The sequence below is a fragment of the Xiphophorus hellerii genome, chromosome 20, assembly GCF_003331165.1.
Source record: "Xiphophorus hellerii strain 12219 chromosome 20, Xiphophorus_hellerii-4.1, whole genome shotgun sequence".
NCBI classification, from domain to species: domain Eukaryota; kingdom Metazoa; phylum Chordata; class Actinopteri; order Cyprinodontiformes; family Poeciliidae; genus Xiphophorus; species Xiphophorus hellerii.
Window position 1 is genome coordinate 7,108,741 of NC_045691.1, and position 21,470 is coordinate 7,130,210.

The 21,470-nt window shown below is 36.2% G+C and overlaps 1 protein-coding gene across 1 annotated transcript; it reads left to right on the forward strand.

Moving 5' to 3' along the window:
- The first annotated feature begins 991 nt into the window (after positions 1 to 991).
- Positions 992 to 20,940, forward strand: lrig2 (leucine-rich repeats and immunoglobulin-like domains 2). Its single transcript, XM_032549253.1, has 18 exons — positions 992 to 1,673; positions 2,058 to 2,132; positions 5,089 to 5,223; positions 5,595 to 5,738; positions 5,935 to 6,078; positions 6,274 to 6,417; positions 6,687 to 6,830; positions 8,761 to 8,841; positions 10,108 to 10,179; positions 10,375 to 10,443; positions 10,840 to 11,003; positions 11,228 to 11,539; positions 12,209 to 12,490; positions 13,773 to 14,213; positions 15,011 to 15,163; positions 15,759 to 15,899; positions 16,760 to 16,984; positions 17,831 to 20,940. Exons 1-18 carry the CDS (start codon positions 1,489 to 1,491, stop codon positions 18,061 to 18,063), a joined length of 3,144 nt encoding a protein of 1,047 aa, XP_032405144.1. The 5' UTR covers positions 992 to 1,488; the 3' UTR covers positions 18,064 to 20,940.
- Positions 20,941 to 21,470: the final 530 nt, after the last annotated feature.

Consider the following 21,470-nt stretch of genomic DNA (forward strand, 5'->3'; position numbering starts at 1 on the left):
TCGGTGCGGCTGGGCTCACAAACACCAAGCTATGCTGAAGAGGAGCAGTCAGGTTTAAATAATCCCACCAAGCTCCTGTTCTAACACAATGATTCTGATCACAGATTACTGATGCATAAAAACTGGTCTACGTCCAACTTGTTTTGAGCAAACAAACAATAATAGACTTGGATAAAGTTATTTGTGAGATCAAGAAAATGTGCTTGCACTAAAGGGTTGGAGGACGAAATAATAATAGCTTCTCTCCTTTTTGAAAATTAAGGTTTGGCTTTTTGTCTCATTTGTATTAAAACTTACATAAACAATGATGCATGATGGGAAAAATGCTGCCAGACCAACAGCTGTTTGAAGGTGAGCACAGTTAAAATTTTAATACCAACAGAAGTCATAATAGCTTGGAAACCCACTCTAATCTTTTATTTTAGCTTTGTGAAACAGAAGCAGCAATGAAACATGCAACAAATAGGGTTAAATATGCTCTATACAAATGCTGCATAAAGATTTCATGTTTTTATTTCTTCAAGTAATTACTGACCTTGGTTTATTTTGAATTTTTTTTTTGCATCGTCTTATTTCACTGTACTTATTTTTGATGTGCTAAGTAAAACCTTGTTCCTTGTTTTTATCCTATAACAGGTATAAACAAAACTAAACAACATAAGTACAACCTTTTTAAACATTACGTTATGATTATTATTATTATTATTATGATGATGATGATTATTATTATTATGTTATAATGCCGAGAAAACTATGCTATAATTGTAAAGATCTGTTTCTGAAAATATAAATATTAAAATTTGCAGGTTAGAGATGCTTCATACAATACCGTCAAAAAATATGATTGTTTTTGCTAACGCTTTCTGCCAAACTTTTCCCCCAAAGAAGTGGGAAGGTCGCCACTTTAACTTAAACTACACCCAATCAAATCGTTGAAATTCTTTGACATACTTGACCATTGACCAATAGCGTGTTTGTCAACATGCTGGAATGGGGCGGGATCTTTGCTATCCTTTGTCATCAGTTTACGGCGCATTGTTTTTCTTTTGGGACAGGGCTCCAAAAACATTATTATAATTTGTACGAAAAATAGGCTTTTAACGTTTCCGTTGTTGTCTTGCAACCAGAAGCCGTCGGAGCATTTATTTTAGGCTATTTCGTTTTCCGGGAAGTGTTGTATTTTTGGGGTCAAACCAGTTTAGCCGTTAGCTGGTTAGCCTGGCAGGTGAGGCTGTCCTGATTGGAGCAGGACGAATTCCAGGCTGGTCGAAGAAGGGAACAAATCTCAGCTACTATGCTTCACGCAAGTTGGACAACATTGGATTACACGATTTGTGTTGGGTTTGTGACGCTAGTAAAGCTGAATTATGTGTTCATTAGACTGAAATCAAACGCCTCGGATAGTTTGGTGCCTTTGTAGCTCTTAAAAGTGCCATTTGAAACGGTCTGTTAGCCACGTAGCTACATCTCAGTAGGAGGACATTTAAAATGGCGGAAGGTTGGCCCATTCTTCCAGCTCTTGTCCTGCTACTGAGTTTCAGTGCCTGGGTCACAGACTCTTGTCCTGCTGCTTGCTCCTGCCCAAAAGGACAAGATGAGGTCCATATTTTGGAATGCAACAGGAAAAGACTGTCCGCTGCCACCTTGGACGTCCCAGATGGGATAACTCAAGTGTAAGTATACAAGCAGATTTTGTCAGAATCGTGTTTCAACTAAATCCTCTGCTCTGTTTTGATACAAAAACCTTCATAATTGGTCATGAAGTTGTAAATGCATTTTAATTGACAGAACCCTCTATTAAGGGCTGTTGTATACAGATATTTTGTTAGTTTTTTTCTGTGTGAATTAATTTCCCTGTAAACTAACTGATAATTAATGTATGTTTAAAAGAAACATTTTAGGTTTGTAACTGTTTTTAAATTATGTTAACTTTGTTGTCAAACTCTTCAGTTTAAATTTTGTGTTTATCCTTGCCTGATTGATTTTTTTATTCCTATTAGAGAGGTCAGTTTACTTTTACCATTATGATTGTACTATTGTGTGTAATTTCATTTCAGCACCATGAACCACAACGAGTTGGCTGTTTTCCCCTTTCTTGGAAACGTTTCATCAAACATTACCTCACTTTCATTGTGAGTACAGAACTTCCATTATGTGTCCTTTCCCCCTTCCTTGATATAAAGACTTCTTCCTTTTGAACATTCTTTATTTAAGATTATTAAGAATAAAACATATATGCATATGTATATTTATACATGCACTTGCATAAAAAAAGCACTTGCAACAAAAAAGAGAGGGAGAGAAAGAAAGAAAAAAAAAAGGGGGCTCAGCAAACATTTAAATCCATTTCGGCAATTGACATTTCTTAGAAAGGTCCTCATTGGCTCACATGAGAAGGAGATGTACATATCCGGTGTCTTTCGTTAAAAGAGAGAGACATACAAAGGGGGCTGACACAGCTTTTTATAACCCATAGCATCTTTATCCGTGTGGCCATCCAAAGAGGAAAATAGCTGGTGTCCGTACACTCAGAAAAATGTCCATTTTTACATGAAGTTTTGCTGTTATCTTATCCATTATATACATATTTTTCAATCTTTCTTGCCATTGTTGAAGGGTGGGAGGCACAAGTTTGAGTCAGGACAGAGTTATCATTTTCCTTGCTACTAGTAGCAGAATATGTAGTAACTGGACTTCCTTTTTCCCAATATCTTCACCTGGGGTCAAACCCAATTTATAATGCAGTGGGTTCAGTGGTAACGTGAACTTAAATATTTTTGTAATTTCTGTCTGAACCCCCAGCCAGAACGGAATCAGTACTGGGCAATCCCAAAAATGTGAGTGTGATCCCCAATCTGATTACAGTTCCTCCAGCACAAATTTGTAGCATTTCTGTCGTATTTTGAAATACTGAAAGGTGTTTTGAAGAATCTCATTCTTAATTTCCAATCAAATTCCTTCCAACCTGGACTGTGGGTGATCTTAAAACCTTTTTCACAAATCTCCTCCCACTCCTCATCTTCAATAACAATATTCATTTCTAGTTCCCACTTTTGCTTTATATTTATAGGATTTTATATTTATGGGATATTTATAGATGCATGAAATGCATCTATAAATGTTTATATCAATTAGATACTGTATAATCTTCCTCTTATTATTTTACTCCACACATTTTATCAGAAATATTTCTAAAGGTAATGCATTTTGTTTCAAGGTAGGCCGTTCTTTGTGTGATAAAAGATAATCCCTTAATTGTAAGTACTTATAGAAATCTTTTGAGCATAATCCATATTTATCTTGTAACTGCTTAAATGACTTAAGAGTTTCTCCACTGAATAACTGATTAATTCTTATTAATCCTTTCTGTGCCCATCTCTGATAACCCGTATCCAGTTTGTATGGAAAAAAGTCAGTAATCTTGGCTATTTTTATTATGCGTGATATTGTTAAGGGTGCTTCTATTTTCTTCCTCACTAGAGACCAGACTCTGTATGTACAATTAATCCAATCATTTTCAATTTTTAAATCCTTCCAATTTTTCGATATAAAGATTTTAATAAATTTTCTCCTATGAATGTGTAGCACTACCATTCTCCATCTAAGACCTATTTAAGTACACAACATTTGATGTAATGTACCATACATTGCTATCACATGCTTTGCCACTTCAAAAAGCCTATTATATTTTGTTCCTGAGAAAAATAAATGATCTGTAATACATTCATAATCATAGTGAGCAGTTGCTAATCAATTGAGTCATTTCTACTTGTGTTTTCATTGATTGCTGAGAGAATAGTGGAAAAACTGTTATTGCCTTTTCTTTTTCTTGTTTTGTTTGGATCTAACAAAAGCTTCCAAGTCATTTTGTCTTAGAAAGTTATCTTATCCATGAATAAATGTAAACAGGAAAACTTCTAATCTTGCTTTTTGACTTGCAAAGTATGAAATAGAATCTTAAATTGTATTTCAATTTCAATGTGCACAATATTGCAATTAGAAAGTATGCTGGGATGCAGTATTTGGCAGGTCATAATATTTCAGTTGCCTATTTGCCACTAATGCATTTGGTCTGTTGGTTTGACTAACTGTGCATTATGCCCACAATATAAAATTCTAAAGCTCATGTAAAGTAGCAAGGAAATACTGGCTAATTGTAAATGATAATGTCTCTGCAATACTTAACATATTGTATTGCAATTTCATGTTTTTTTTTTTCTTTTACCTTAAATCCTGCAATCCTAACGTGCTATAATTTATTTAGTTTAATTTAGTAAAAATGAAAAGTGTAATCCACTAAATGCCTGGATATGGTCTCAAAAGTTTGATTTGTACTGTTAAAGTTGACCCAGTTGCTCACTGTATAGAAGACTTGTTCAATAATATTCTAGTGTCACTTTGTTGAGCCAAATAACTGACTTGATGTCAGTTAATGGGGCCACCACATCGTTCACCAAAGAGCAGGCTCACCATATACAAGGCTACAGTTTTCAATACAGTTGGCCCTGGTTTGATTCCTGGCCCTTTGCAATTTGCTGCTTGTCTTCCCCTTACCTCTATACCATTCTATTTGTCCAGCTATTAAAGAATTATGGTCACAAAAAAATCTTTTATTGATTTAGAAAAGAAACGGGAGCAAACTTCCTCTGTGACAGAAAGGACAAAGTACAAAACTGACTGTTTGCTATATGGTTCTTATCTGTCGGTAGGAGGTTATGCTTAAATCTAGCTGCCTTTTATGTTTGAATCATTTTTATATAACCTTTAAGTGGCTGGGCAATAAAATATCTTTTAAAAAAGCATTACAGAATTGTTCTGTGAAAGTTCACACAAAACAACTTGAAGAGTTTCATAAACATTAAAGATTTTTCTTTCTAATTCATGTAACCTGTCTCCTCAGAAGTTAGAAAAAATGAGCTGTCACTCCAAACATCTGAAAAATACAGATGTTTGTTAGGCATCATTAGTCATCATTACTCATTGGGTTTAGCTTAGTCAAGCTTCTTGATAACTTTGAATTGATTGTGACTTGTAATTGTCAATGTGATTGCAGAAAACTGAAATGTTTTTGTTTTTAATATAACTCAGAGTCCACAATCGGATCTCAGAACTGTTGATGCATCAGCTGCAACCATACATTTCCCTGGAAACACTGGACCTAACGTCTAACTCTATCTCTGAGCTCAAAGTGGGAGCTTTTCCATCCATCCAGCTCAAATATCTGTAAGTAATAATGCATCATTGAAATTAGCAGTATATACTTTTCCCCTCAGGACTTGGAGTGATCATTAAACATTAACTTTTACTTCCTCCTCAATTTCAGTGGATAACAATAGTTGTGTAATCAGTAGTATAGAATATAAGAAAACACTTCTGCAGATTAGGTTTAAGTTGAATAGTAACAGTTCTTTTGGGGATGTAATGCATTTTAAATATCTTAATGAAAAAACTACATGCACTGAGGCTTTTGTTATTAAAGAAAGCAGTAATGCATGAAGCTTATTTTACTCCTGAGCAGACCTAAAATAGGTGAGGCATATTTATCCCTTTTTAATTTTTTGCTTCAGTGTTTCTGCCTTTGTTTCATCTTTTAGGAATTTGAGTAACAATAAAATCAGCCTCCTGGAGCCTGGCTGCTTTGAAAACATCTCCAGCTCACTGCTGGTGCTTCGGCTGAACAGGAACAGATTAGTTACGCTGCCGTCAAAAGTCTTCAAACTTTCTCAGCTTCAGCTACTGTAAGTATTAAACATATTTTAGTTCAAAACTGAAATCGGCACCCTCAAAGTGATTTTTATTTATTTTTTGGTTTGATCAACTTTTATTTAGGCCAATGAATCAATGCTACTTTCAGTATTCCAGCCATTTTATGAGTTTACTTCATTGTTTTATTTCTGCTTGGCTAAATAAAGCTTTAATTTACTTTCCCAACAGGGAAATGAAGCGTAATAAGATCAAGATAGTGGACAGTCTGACATTCAAGGGTCTGGACTCGCTAAAGTCTCTAAAGATGCAAAGAAATGGCATCACAAAGCTCATGGATGGAGCATTTTTTGGGCTAAACAACATTGAAGAGCTGTGAGTATAATGCTGTTCATTTCAATTTCAAAACAGTTTAATTACTATTTGTTTTAGAAGTAGCTGATTGGTTTTGATGGGAAATAGTTTTCTCCATCCACCCATCCATCCATTTATCCATCCATTTTCTGTACAGTTTCTCTCATAAAAATAAATATTATTTCTTTGGTCTTTTGTTGTTTTCCCATCTTTCAGAGAGCTGGAACACAACAACCTAACGGAGGTTAATAAAGTTTGGCTGTATGGCCTCCGGATGTTGCGCATCCTGCAGATCAGCCACAACGCTATAGGTGTTATTCGTGCTGACGCCTGGGAGTTTTGTCAAAAACTGGAGGAACTGTGAGTATGCTGCTATTAAAAACTGAAACCTCTGTGCAGATGAGCAGTCCCACATGGTTTCATCAGCCACTGTTGTATGATTTATTTAATGTTTACTGCCTTTTTTTCCTAGCCGTATCTGAACCTCATTCTAGCTTTTCACAGCTCATTTAGCAAAGGTTAGGTTGTGAAATTGTCTAATTTATGAACGTGTCTCTTACACAACCAAATGAGGTCAAATTTAAATGTATGGGAATTGTATTTTATGAAATTGGTGTTTATCTTTGCAGAGACTTGTCCCATAATCACCTGACGAGAATTGAGGAGACTGCTTTTGTTGGATTAGGATTCCTGGAGACTTTGAACCTGGGAGAAAACGCCATCAGCCATTTGGGAGAAGGCGTGTTTAGGAGCTTGGCACATCTGCGCACCTTGTAAGTATAAGCCTGTAGCAGTATCGCTTCTAAGAATATTAAATGAAGCCAGGGTTGCTTATTAAAATCAAGTCTTGGCTTGTTCTTGACCTGCATTCCGACAGATTGCTGACTACAGTAGGTCTGTGGGCTTGTTTTCATTCCTTAACTGTACTTCTAGTCCTGTCATGAATATAGTTTTTCCTTACAAATTAGAAAAATTGTAGAAGCTGCTTTCTCTTTATACGCTGCTTTAGTTTCTGTTGTGTGGTAATCCTGCGCAAGTCATTTCATTTGTATTCTAAATCAAATGACTCGGTGTGTAATTTTTCCCAGAATTCCACTTTAGTTCTGTATTATCTGTCCTCCAAGTGGAGAAGAAAGTGTTTTTGACAGCCTGAAGAGGTGCTTTAATGATTAGCATGTATTAACATTTAATGAATGTGGGTTTCTCCTAAGTAGACTCTGATGGATTAAAACTGCAAATGCAATCATAATCAGTCTTTCTAATGGAATATTTGTATTGCCTTGTAAGGGCCCTGTACATGTCATACATGTGGGATGTGAGAGGGTTCTGCACTTTAGCTGTACGAGTGGCAAATTTAATGGGACGATTACAGTATCAACAACATTAGCATTACAACAAAGGTTTTGGAAATCCTGTACAATAATATGCTAGCCTAATTAAGCAAGTATGCAATTTGTATTTAAGTATTATTCTGTAACTTATGAAGTGTAGAGAAACTCCTTATTTGATGCAAGCATAAGTCGTTGAAATGAAATATGAAGAGTTTATGTTTTGGTATGTTTATCATCCAGAAAACTTTCATTGAAGAGGGGTATTTTACAGATCCAAACTTCTTTCAGAGGTGGCCATGCATGAGGAAAGTAAAACAAAAGAGCCTCTGACCCATCCTGCAAACACAAAGCCTCTCTGGGTTTCCAGGAGACCCCTGAACTGTGATAAATAGTGCTAAACAGAGCCAATTATTTCCTCTCATCAGAAGCAGGGCCACCAAACTTTGACACAGCTTAGAAGCTCGGTGTCTCAAATTGTTAGGTTCGCAACTTTGGCTACATTCACACAGCAGGCCTTAATGCTCAATTTTGATAGACTTTTTGCTGGAATCCAATTGTTTGTGTTTGTGTGTGCATGTGTGTGGTCATACATACTCCTGATTACAATCAGGAGTATGTATGATTATACATACTCCTATGATGTATGATCAGACTTCTGATAAGTATAATCAGACTTCTGATTATAGAAGCAAGTATAATCAGACTTCTGTGTGAACAGTTTACAACCCCAAAGTGACCCTCATGCACTGAAGAAGAATCTCACACAGCAGCAAACTGATTACTGGAGCAATAATGGATACCACCATCTATGGATTTATTTTAAAGTTATTCACCAATGGGAGCCGTCACAAGAAAGCACAACTAATACCAATGGCATTTTGTAAAGCATTGACTGGAATTTGTGTAAAGTAGTATTTTTGTGTGCGTTGCCGGCACCAGGAGTGGTGGAAATACGATTATGATATTTCATTAGTCCAGATTTGTCATAGATTTAATTGTTGTTTATGTCCAGTTTTAGTCCGTCTGGCGGTGACGCTTGTCTCACGTCAATGACGTAAAAGTTGGATAAAATGTCACTAGACCATTTAGACTGCAGATGCTTTCCTATCTACTGGAGATTTGTCTTATTTGGTATCATATTAGTGACACATATTTGATTGATTTATTTGTTTATTTTTTTGCGGCCGTTGAAGGTTGAAAAGATTGGAATGGGGTCATTAAAACTGCTGTGTGACCGTTGCCTAGAGTTGCTACTACGGGCATCATTAGTTCTTTGGTTGGAAAGACTAATTTATTATGTATTTACAGAAAATGTTTTTAGCTGTTTAGCACATTTAGCATATAATGTGTGATATAACTCTTTGTTTTCCAGAGATATTCGCAACAATGAAATCTCATGGGCCATTGAAGACTCCATTGCTGTATTTGATGGAATGAAGAAGCTGAACACACTGTGAGAACGGATATAAATATGGCTGTGTGAAATTGTAATCTACTGCTTGCATGCATGCATATTGTTGGAATGCCTTTCATTTAGACAAATAACCTTCTTACATGTTATTTCTTAGTGCTTCCAGACCTTTCATTAGTGTTTTAGTGATGAATGTTATAAATCTAACACATAGCTGTGTATTTACAGTACTGTAAAAAAGTGTTTGCCCTTTACAAATTTGTTCTGTTATAGCTGATTTTGTCCCAGTGAAAGGATTCTGATCATGAAAACTAATATTATTATAAGAAAAAGACAGGCAGAGTAAATGGAAATGGATTGTTTTACATAATTATTTTATTTATTATAGAATAAGACCATTCAGACCAATGTGATACTATGTGAAAAAGTAGTATGTGCTTTGAAATATTGTTCTGGAGTGTAGCCCAAGTGTTTAGATTAATGTCCCAAACTGATGCTGATAATCTTTAGGATTTTCAGGTGGAAAGTAGCTTGTTTTGCCAAATATGTGGTGGAGCTTTGGGTTTTATTTGGTCAGCAGCAAATAACTCTCTTGAGGATGCCATTTTTTCTAGTCTTTTTTTTTTTTTTTTGAGTTATAAGCATCATCTGAGCTAAGTGAGACTACCAATGCTTAATGGTATTTTGGGTTGTTTTTTAACCTCAAGGATGTGTGTTTGACATTCTCTTGGAGTAATTTTGGTAGGACAGCCACTCCTTGGAAGATTCATTCCTGTTTCATTTTTCACTCTGGTTTATTGAAGCCCCACAACCTTGGAAATGGTTTTGTAATCTTGTCTAGACACACTTCCTCTTTTCATATCTGTTCTTCTTTTAGTTGAACATGATGTATTGCTATTTGAGATCTTTCAACCTACTTGTTGTGAGCTAGGTTCTATTTTAGTAATACTGTAATTATGCAGGTCAGGCTATAATCACACTTTGTTTTGTACAAAGGGATGGTTGGTTTGGCAAACTGTTTTTTGAATTAGCTCTATTTGATATTACAATTTGTTTGATCTGAAAAACTTAAATGTGGCAAAAAAAAATAAAATCTGTCATGCACCAACACTTTTAACAGCACAATTCACTATATGTTTATAATGAATTTTTAATTTATAGCCATCTTATAGCCCGAACAAGCTGACTGACCATGAAATGCTGTATAACCTTCACAAAAGACTCGGCTGTATACTCAGTTTACCAATATGTAAGACAACTTAAGAAACTGTTAAAAAAAATCTGACAAGAAATTGCGTTATTTTGCAGAAATTTGCAGCGGAACAAAATCAAATCAATCACTCAGAAGGCATTTGAGGGGCTGGATGAGCTGAAGGAGCTGTGAGTTAAATCATTAAACTTTGTCTTTGTGTCTTGACAGTACTGATAACTCCTACAAATATGTTGTTAATGACAGATTATATTTATCTTATCAGTAAGTCTGTTTTAGAATTATGTAATTTTAGTAAATCCAGATATTGCTCAGATCAAATCTCTAGTTAAAGGCTTTAATCCATATTTCTGTCTTGTCTTCAGGGACCTTGGCAAGAACGGTATCATGTCCATACACCCTGAGGCGCTTTCCCATTTAGAACTCGAAGTATTGTACGTATACTGAAAGCTTAAGTCTTAGGTTTTGTTAAGCTTACATACAACAAAGTTTTTTTAATGTTGTTTCTTAAACTGATTTAAAAAAAAAAGAAATTAGATTACTTATAAAACACAAATTAACTTTTTGTTTTGAAGTTAGAGATGTGTTTATTTATTTTCAGGTACATCTTGAGCTGACTTTGCTACCTGTTAGTAAAAACAGCCACGTCCTCTACTAGAAAATACTGCAGAAATATTTTTTCCTTCTTAGAGGTTTTGATCAGAACCTTTTTGGAGTCTCTAAGAGTTTGCATTAAGTACCCTAGATGCTGTGATGGAAGCAATGAAAGTAAGACAATAGTTTTTTTAAATTTATGACAATTTGTCCATTTTTCTGTTTTGCTTTCTCAGTGTCCTGAACTCCAGCAGCCTGCTGTGTGACTGTCATATGCAGTGGCTGGGTCCCTGGCTGACCGAAAGCCAGTTCCTTCATTCTGTCTCTGCTGTCTGCGCCCATCCTGCTGGTCTACTTGGTCGCAGCATCCTTTCAATCAGCCCAGAGGAGTTTGTTTGTGGTCAGTTTGAATATTTAAATTCTCAGAAATACACAATGTATTATAAAACATGTTGCAAATAGATCCTTGTCTAGGTTTGCTGTTTTTGTTGAGGTATTTGGAATATTTAAAATTGTAATACAGTGTGATAAGTATTTTATTCTGAGAGATATTTTATTCAAGAGTTCTATAGGAATATTGTTAATATAGAAAAATTCTCCCATTTTCCTCTTTCTCCACTATAGATGATTTCCCCAAGCCTCGGATCACAACCCACCCAGAGACCTCTGTGGCTTTGAGGGGCAACAACATGACTCTGAGCTGCGTTGCATCCAGTAGCAGCGACTCGCCGATGACCACGGCGTGGCGGAAGGACGGGGAGGTTCTCTATGATGCAGAAGTGGAAAACTACGCCCGTTATCAGGATGGACAGCTCATCTACACCACCATGCTTCATCTCCTTAATGTCAACTTCACTGATGACGGGCTTTACCAGTGTGTTGTCTCCAATCACTTTGGCTCCAACTACTCAAACAGGGCTATGCTGACGATCAACGGTGAGACCCTGTCCGCTTTTTCATGAATACTTTTAACATTTGTTATTAGAAATGTACTGATCTGATATTAATATCTGTATTGGTCTTGATATTGAAAAAACAAATTCTAGATTGAGTATCAGTGACAATGTGCCTGGTCCATAAGGGCAGATCTATTCAATGTAATTCTATGCTTTATCCTCTGAGCTTTATTATTTATTGTACATTGGCTGTTATGCTTCTTATTGCACTGACTGAACAAATTAACAAATTAAAATTGAGTTGTTTTTACAGGTTTGACCAAGCTTGTGAAGCTTTTGATGTCTTTAAGGATGCTGTACTGGTCCACAGTAATCAAATAAACTTGTTACTCAGCAAAAAAAGTGTTTAAAAAATACACTTTTTAAGTCAATTCAGCTCTGGTTTTATGTATCGAATTGTATAGACCAATTCTAAACTTAAGGTATCTGTATTGGTATTGGAAGTGGAAAAAGTGGATTGGTGTTATACAGTTTTCTAGAAAAAGTATTAGTCTTAGAAACTTAGTCTGCACTACCTTTATAAGGATTGTGCTATTGTGATTTAACTGAGTTGCAATTAAAATGATTACTTAAAAGATTTTAGGAGAAGTATCAGTGAAAAGATTTCTTGATAACAGACCCTAACCCCAGATTGCCCTCTGCTTTTCAGAGATGCCCTCCTTTCTTAAGACTCCCATGGATCTGACAATCCGCACTGGGACGATGGCTCGGCTTGAGTGTGCAGCGGAAGGTCACCCTTCTCCCCAGATAGCTTGGCAGAAGGATGGAGGCACTGACTTCCCCGCTGCCAGAGAGCGCAGGATGCACGTGATGCCAGATGATGACATCTTCTTCATCGCTAATGTGAAGACAGAAGACATGGGAGTGTACAGCTGTACGGCTCAAAATGCAGCTGGCAGTCTCTCAGCTAACGCCACTCTGACCGTCCTGGGTGAGTCATGCTCCTTAACATCAGAGAGTATAGCTGTTCCTTTGTTTTCTGGTTGGTTATTTCCGCTCAAATTGGATGCTTGTCTATATGTCACTTACTAGAAGCTCTTATTTGTTACCACTTTGCCAGACTGAGACAGTGATGCTACAAAAGAAAACCTTAACATGTTTATTATTCACAGATTTCACAGGTTATGGGTGGTTGAAATTCTTGAAAATGCTTGAATTTCAATATGATGTTTTCAAGTGCTTGATTTCTGTATAAAGTCCTTTTTAAGTGCTTGATATCCAAGCTGCACAATTTTGTAACAAAGTGCAATCAAACGTTTGATTAAAAGCCTAAATTTAGAGAACATTAAACTTAATTAAAGTTGAACCCAGATATCTTCACCTAATAAGAAGAGAAACATTTTTAAACTTCTTAACTTCTCTTGTTTAGATGACAAGATAAGCTATCTAAACAAGATGAGCTTTGATAACTTATCTAGGTACAAAGATGTACCAAAATTCTCTAAATTTAGGCAATTTAGAGAATCGCCTTAATTATTTCAATTTTCTAAATGCCATAATACTTAGCAAGAACATTTTCTACATGTTTTTTTTGTGTAACTTTCTTTATATATTTAGCATTTAATTTGAACAGGAAGGTCATTTACCTAAACATAATTTGTTTGGATTTTTTCAATGTAATGAATATTTATTATTCCCAATGACTCACTGACTTATTGATCTAAGTAATTGAAATAAGGGCTAGCTTATAATTTATACATTATAGAAATTAACATTAACACTAATTTTTCTTGTTAAATTAGTGTTTTGTTCCCTGAGCAGTCAGGTACATAGCGTGTGTCTGTGTGTGTGTGTGTGTGTGTGTGTGTGTGTGAGAGAGAGAGAGACATTTCAAAACATAAACTTTTGTTATATTTTAGTTTACGTTGTCCCTGCTGTAGAATATAAAATACCATCATAAGAAATTAACAAGTCATAAATTATGTCATAGTGAATAAAAACTCTTTGTTTTAGTACATTTGTATTGCTTTTATTTAATGTCCAAAATGTGGAAAAGTTTGAAAAATTTCCTTAGAAATGCTTGAAAAGTGCTTGAATTTTACTGTGGGAAAAGTGTGTGAGGCCTGTATTCAGATCCTCCTGACACAGTATCTATGAGTCACTATTTTAATGACTAAACTTGCTAGACTTTTTATGCAAACTAGTTGTCAGTTACAAACTTAATTTGTCATACCAACCAATTCCAAAACTTAATCAGTCCTCCTCTTTTCCAGAAACTCCATCCTTCGTGCGGCCATTAGAAGACCGAACTGTGGCACGTGGTGAAACTGCAGTGCTTCAGTGCATAGCCGGAGGCAGTCCCGCTCCCCGACTCAACTGGACCAAAGACGACGGGCCTCTGATGCTCACAGAGCGTCACTTTTTTGCTGCAGCCAATCAGCTCCTCATCATAGTTGATGCTGGGTTAGCTGATGCTGGGAAGTACACCTGCATCATGTCTAACACCCTGGGTACCGAACGCGGCCACATCTACCTCAGCGTCTCACCATCACCCAACTGTGACACATCAGTAGGGTACGACAGCGACGGCTGGACCACTGTGGGGATCGTGGTAATTGTTGTTGTGTGCTGTGTGGTTGGGACGTCACTCGTCTGGGTCATTGTCATCTATCACATGCGCAGGAAGAATGAGGACTACAGCATCACCAACACTGGTTAGTCATTTTAGAAATGCTGTTAAATGAAGGCAGATACAAGATTAAAGGGGACCTATTATGCAAAATCCACACTTTGCATGTTTTTGTACTTCTGTTTTGATCTCAACTGTTTTTAAAAACAACTAAAGCTCTTAAAAAATAAAAAACACCCAGCCATTTTTTGGCAATAGGTTAATAACTGTTTCAAAAACCTTGGGAATGTAACGTCAGAAATGATCTGGCCCTGCCCCTCACCTGGGTGTACTTCCCAGCATCAGCTGGGAAAGCTGGACTTACTAACCCCAGCTAAGTCCAGCCTGTTACCTAGCAACCCAAACTGAACTCCCAGACATTTGGCCAGCAGATTTTACCACTATATGTGCTGTACAATGGGCGTGTTTTGTTGTTGACTTGCCATCCAGAAACCATTTGCTGCTTCTTGTTGGTTGTGCAGGAGGGTCTACTAATGCTTTTCAAAGATATAGGGTTGTATAATTGTGCGTCTGTTTTCACCCTTTTAACTTGAAATGTAAACGTTAAGTGATGGAGTGTGGTCAGTAGAACCTTATTTAAATTTAAAGTGACAAGAGGCCCTAAAGCAGAACTGACCAGACTAAAATCTCATCTAAAAATGACTTTGTGTAAAAAATGTAATGAACATGCTTTATATAGTCCATAAACCCATCCTAATCTTTTAAGGGAAGCATAGCAGTAAGCTTTACTCAGCCAGCAAATCAGACATTCTGCCATGAAACTAATATTTATCTGATTGGAAATGACTTGGCACACTGATTGAATACATGTCTTTTTTACAGATGAGATGAATTTGCCAGCAGATATCCCAAGCTACCTGTCCTCTCAGGGTACTTTGTCAGAGCCACAGGAAGGCTACAGTAACTCTGAGGCAGGTAGCCACCAGCAGCTCATGCCTCCACTCTCCAATGGATACATTCATAAGGGCACTGATGGTATGTACTCTGTTTTAAATCACAGCAGGATGCAGTGATTTTACTCCTAACACACTTAGAAATTATGCAAAAAAAAAATTAACACCTTACACCGTGAACTATTTCTTTATTTATCAACATAATAAATAAGGAAGTATAAAGTGTTTGTCCATCACAAAAATGCCAATCAAGCACATTCGATTTTCTGGGGATTTTTCCCACAACATAAATTGAAAAAGTTCAAGGTGTGTGAATACCTTTGCAAGTTGTTTGCCATAACTTGTGACTAAATCTCCCAAGATCTGACTTGAGGACTGCATGAGTAGATTAAAAATAATAGCTCTGTCTCGTTTTTGTTTGGGCTTAATGAACATTTTCATTTCAAAAAAAACATGTTAACAAGATAAAGAATACATAAATAAACAAAAAGTTTTCTAAAGAAACCCTCCTCCTGGTAAAACAAAGCAAAAATTTTAGAGGCTTTTTAAAACGAACACAGCTTCTCAGATGTGATTTGAGATACGCTCATGCCTGTCAGGCACTTGTGTCTGTTGTTGTGTTTTGGATCATATCCCCTGCAGAATGAAACTGTAACTAATTATTATGTTTGTCCCAGGAGTCTGCTATGGAGACACAGGCAGTGAGGTGGAAACCGAAGGGAACGGGATGCTGCACTGCAGGATGGGCTCTCTGTTCACCGGCCGTAGCAGCTTCCATCCTGGCGAGTCTCGTGAGGGATTAGCGGGAGTCTCCTCTGGTTTGTCATTATTTTATTACTTCTACTTGCTTTTGTTTTTTTAAATTGTCATGTTTCCACCCTGAAAAACCTTTGAATTAAGGGTCAGCATTTATCATATTGTTTATCAATTATGGTGAAAGAATTCTTGTCATAAGAAATTTGATTTATCGTTGGCTTGATGAATTCCATTTACTGATGTTTCACAAAAACATATGACAGAAATGTTATCTTTAATATTTACTCCACTGTCCCATGAGAGCATCAATAAAATCAAAAATGCTAAGTGCACTAACTGTGTGTAGTTTTGTGATATAAAATCACATATTTAAGTAGCTGTCTTCCCGAAGAAACCAATTTCTGATGGGAATGCTTTTCAAGAGCAGTATTCGTGGTGCTATGAATACTGTGGTATGCATTTACAGCCACACAATTACCAAAAAAGAGAATTAATAAATAGTTTTTAATCATCATTTTTATTGATATTACAATAGTGCCACAAAATATTGTGACCAAGCCCTATTTTGAACTTTCTTCATTATGCTTGCACATTAAGATGTTATTTTTGTAACCTTAAAACATTTTTAGCTTTCCTATGATTAAAAGGCCAAAAATAACAAACGCGTAATTAAATTAAGCAAAATTATAAATATTGAAAACACTCTTAGCAAAAATGTACATAACATCAGTTTGTACATTTTTCATTTTTAGTTTCTTGCAGAAATGTGAGCATTAAAGAATTAAGAATTGAGTACTTGAGACTTCCTGGAAAATCAGAATCAAATTAAATGTCCAAATTTATTCATGAACTTATAAAAAGTAACCAAAGTAATAAAGAAAAGTTAAGTACAACAATAAAAATTATTGTTTTATCTTACTAGTTGGTGCAGGTCCTCTTGTCATCTGCTCCGATTGCTACGACAACGCCAACATCTACTCTCGAACGCGAGAGTATTGCCAATATGCTTATCTGGGGGAGGACGATCCACTGGACAGGGCCCTGCCAGGCCTGAAGGACGGCCTTGGAGAAACTGCCCACCCTGAGGACACAGCACTGGACAGCCTCATGCACAACAACCACACTTCTGCAAAGCAATATGTTAAAGGTAAGACATCATCAAAAGCTGAAGTTTTTTATACTTGCACAAAAACCTAAAATTACCAACACCTGGGTATAATCTACAAATACAAAGTGGTCTTTAAGGAAAGTGGCTGTTAACAACCCTGCAGAAGCACAGATTAGACTGCACCAAGCTTGTTTTTATATGCTGTACGAGTATTGTGGTAATTGATTTAACAAATCTGCAGAGGATTTTTTCCATTGACCTGTAAAACCCAAAGGTGAAGCCACAAGACTGCTTGTAGATATTATATTGACTTTCTGGATATTTTCTTTTCAGTTGCACAAGTACAGTGCACAGTTAAAGATGCATAGAAATGTTTTTCTCTGCTTTCTTAAGAGATTTTGAGCAAAAATATTACAAGTTGCTGAAAAAGCACAAAATCTTACCAAGTATTTTTGTGTAGTTTCTAGTGCACATTTCTTATTAAACTTAAAATATAACAAAACTAACTTACAAATACATTTTTGCCGAGATATAAGAGCTTGTTTTGAGTAAATAATTCTTGAATATTAATAAAAATTACTAGTTCCACAGTCAGATTATTTACTTATATCAAAAACTTTTTCCATGTTCTAAGTGACATAATCTGCTAGTGGAACTAGTACTTTTTAAATCTACAATCAACTTAAAATATATTTACTTAAAGCAGGCTAGTATATCTTGCTGAAAAGTTACTTGTGAGCAAGTTTTATCCTATTTCAAGTATACTAAGATATTTGCACTAGAAACTAAGCAAGAATACTTAAGATTTTGTGTCCTTGCAGCATAAGGAAAGAGAATCATTTTAGTGCTGAGATAAAAGGTTTTCTGGTTTTTGGCTATTTGTAGATTCGCTCAGCAGAACTTTATGGAGAGAAGGTGAAGATCCATCATCAGTATCTCAACCTGGAGCTTCCCATCTTTCAGTAACATTACACAGGACATCTGCTCTGACCTCTGCTGCTGACAGGGCAGTAGAGCAGAGTGAAGCAGTGGCTAACTACTTCCCCAGGCAGCCCACCCAGGACCACAGAAGTGCCTATAACAGGACTAACCCACAGGAGCATAGGGCTCCCACATAGGCTCTTTAATTTCAGGCAATGTTTTTGCCTCAGACTTGTTTCTGCACCTCCTTACCTTTTCCATCCTTACCTTTACCCACTACCTCCAAAGAGATTCCTTACTTTCTGCCAAAGATGCTCTCTTGTATGTTTACATTCCCCAGCTCAACTCAAGAGGACAAGCTAATGTTCTGTACTTCAGAAGGACTGATTTCTCAGACAGGATTAATTAAAATGACCTCTTTCCAGACATCCTCACCTCAGGAGGAGGCTGCCTCATCTCTTCACTCTAGCTATTCTTCTGTCTCCAACAAAAAAAAGAATGAATGTATGCTTAATGGAACCAAGTCGGACGCTGCCAGGCAGGACCACTTCTCTGAGGCAGCTGTGCCTCAGCATTTCTGGTACTAGTTGCAGAGTACTCCACGTCTTAAGAAGAAAACACTAAGCCCTCTTTTTCAAGTGGAGGAAAAGAGGGTAATTAAAGAGAAAGATATAGTTCCCTGACCAGCAGTATTCAGTTGATAACATTGGAAAGACTCTTAAAGGCTTACCTCTCATGTTTCCGCAGCCATTCTGACCGACTCTTATGCAAATTCCAGAGACAATAACACCAAAATGTGGTGTGTATTATGAGTATACACATATATAAGTACATTTTTCATGTATTATCCTTATTTGTTGTTTCAGGTTTTTAAATCATGTTAATTTTACACTTTTGTTTAGAATAAAGAGCAGTTTGGGAAGAAAACCATTTGTTTTGCACATGAGACTATCACAGTTTTGCTGGGTATTTTCTGATGGTTGTCTAACAGATGGCCTTGTTTTTATATCAAGCCTTCTCAGTGACCTTTCTTTCTACAGTATGCACTGATTCATTAGCCCTTTTGTTTTCTTTGTTACAGGCACTTCATGTTGGCAAACTTTATTGTGCAGTTTACTTGCTGTTTTAGGTTATAAAGAGGTTGTTTTTTATTTCAGTTCAGTCAGAAAATTAATGATCCTACATAAATAGTAATGAAGCCTATGATTTCACTCTGGACTGTGAAAAAAGGAATGTATTGTGTTCTTTTATGTGTATGTGTATGTAAATAATGTTATCTAATGAATTACATGCTCTGTTTGTGCATTTGAGGTGAGAATTACAGCAGCTACTTGTACAAAGCAACTTAAACGTCCGCAATGTGTGAGCAGTATGCCCAAATTTTACATTCTTGTTTTTGACAGAAATAATCAGACTTTATTTCTTGATGGTTTTTAATTATTTTATGTTTTTTGAAAAGTTGAAAGTTGGGGTACATCAATAAATCGGCTCAGATTTTCTTAGTTTTGGGAAATCTGCGAGCAGCTGATCTTTGCATGAGAAACTGATGTTATCTGTCTCCACAAAGATCTGAAAATGAGCCACTGTCCACTTTTACTCTGCCATAAGAGAGGACTGACTGCCTGACTCGCCCACCAGGTCAAATCTGCACATACGCAATGAACAATGGTCACCCCACTGTTGCCAACTTAGCAACTTTGTGGCTATATTAGGCAACTTTTCAGATAAAAAATTTTTTATCTGCAGGTCGGGCTTGTTAAAGATTGGTGATTGGCCAGAATACTGCTATAGGTGCAATCCTTGATGAAAGACACTAATTGTAAAACTCTACCATACAGTTTTATCAGCTGCTATGTTGTGGTTGGATCTGATAAAATCAAATCCAGTTTTAAAGATCATTTCATCATGAGCTGTCCAGAAAAAGCCCGGCTTTACACAGTTGCGTCTTCACTGATATAACTGTTTGAATTAGAGAGTGTTTCAATATAACCTCTAATGCGCTTTCCATAATAATAATATTGAGTCGAAACATCTTCAAAACAATTTCACCAGTACTGATTATTAACGTAGGTTGTATTACAAGACAGTTATGAAATTTCTTCTGTTTGGGAAAAGTGTACCTAATGAATTTTTAGCTGGGTGTGTGACTGTTTAGTTATTTTCCCCGTTTTTCTAATTGTCCATTATTAGATTCATCCTCATATGTGAGAGTTTGGATATATTATCATCTCAATCATATAATGATTCAGAGGATTTGATCTAATTGGATCATTGTTGGGATCCAATGAGTAAAATGGTACTAAACTCAGAAATGCTGAAATTAATTTTAAAGTGTGTAATTATGCTGCCTCATGCTGATTTTTCTTTTGTCACAATTTATATCTTGGGGGAAAAAACGTATTTTTTTTTAATATCAGCTGTACTTTCAGTTGCCTTAAACAGCAAGTGGTATTCAGAAATCCTCAGTGATGTGCAGGCATGAACTGAAAGTTCCTCTTCTGATCTACTTTTTTTGATTCCAACTTGTTTTTATAATTCTTAATGTGTGTTCCTAGCACTTTCTCAGCCTGTTTTTGTTTTCTGAACTTGGTATCAGCAACAAAGCTAATGACCAACTGGTATCCAAGCGAAGAATAAAGCCTTGGCATAACTTTGTGGTCTTGTTATTTTGTCACACTCCTTGTTTCAGTACTAAATGAGTTTTCTGTTTTTGGTGTTTTAAAACTCTCCGTAAATGATGCAAAATTGTCGGTGGAAAACTTGCAGTCATACGTGATCAAAAGTGATTTATTTGTTGGGTGTTTAAAATTTTTAGACCAATGCTGCCGATGACAAAATGTGCTTTTAGTTCTCTAAAACATCCATCCTGACCTTATACCAAAGTTTAACAGCGATTGCTCTGGCACTATCCAATGCTGCTCTGTTTGCTTTGTTAAATCTTGCCTTTCCTTTTTATAAAATGTTTATTTGTATTGTATGTCGGGCCTTGTTTAACTGTACATTCTGTAAAGCATGTCTAAAGAGTCTTTTTGTTACACAGCAAATATTCCAACATTAAACATGAGTTCTCATAACTTCTGTTGATTTTTGACAATATTTTTACAAAACAGAAACATTTTCAGCCCTATGGGCCTTTATTGAACAGTACATAGACAGTAAATGAGGAGAAAGAAAGGGAAGACCAAAGAGTCTCAAGCAGAAGGATTTTTGAAAGTTTATTAGCTTAAATATGAAACCTAATGCAGTTCTACATTGTCTTTGCTGGTGCCAACTTGGGAAAACAAGTATGCAGTTTCCACGATTTAATTTTGAGTTTCAGATATTTCGCAGACACAAATTCTGGTCACATCACAGAGCAATTTTAAAGGGCAAACAGATTAAATGTGGGCTTAATTGCATCAAGCTTGTACAAGGTTGGCCAGCATGGGGCCTAGTCTAGGAAAGAAAAGATTCAATAAAGGCTCTTATATAAATCCATTCTATAGCAGATAAATCAGATGGTGTTTAAACTTAAAAATGTACAATTTGTATCTCAGTTGCAGTCCATTCTTCCCAACAAAGACAAGGTGACTGCTTTAATCAGCCCATACAAGCTTATGGATTA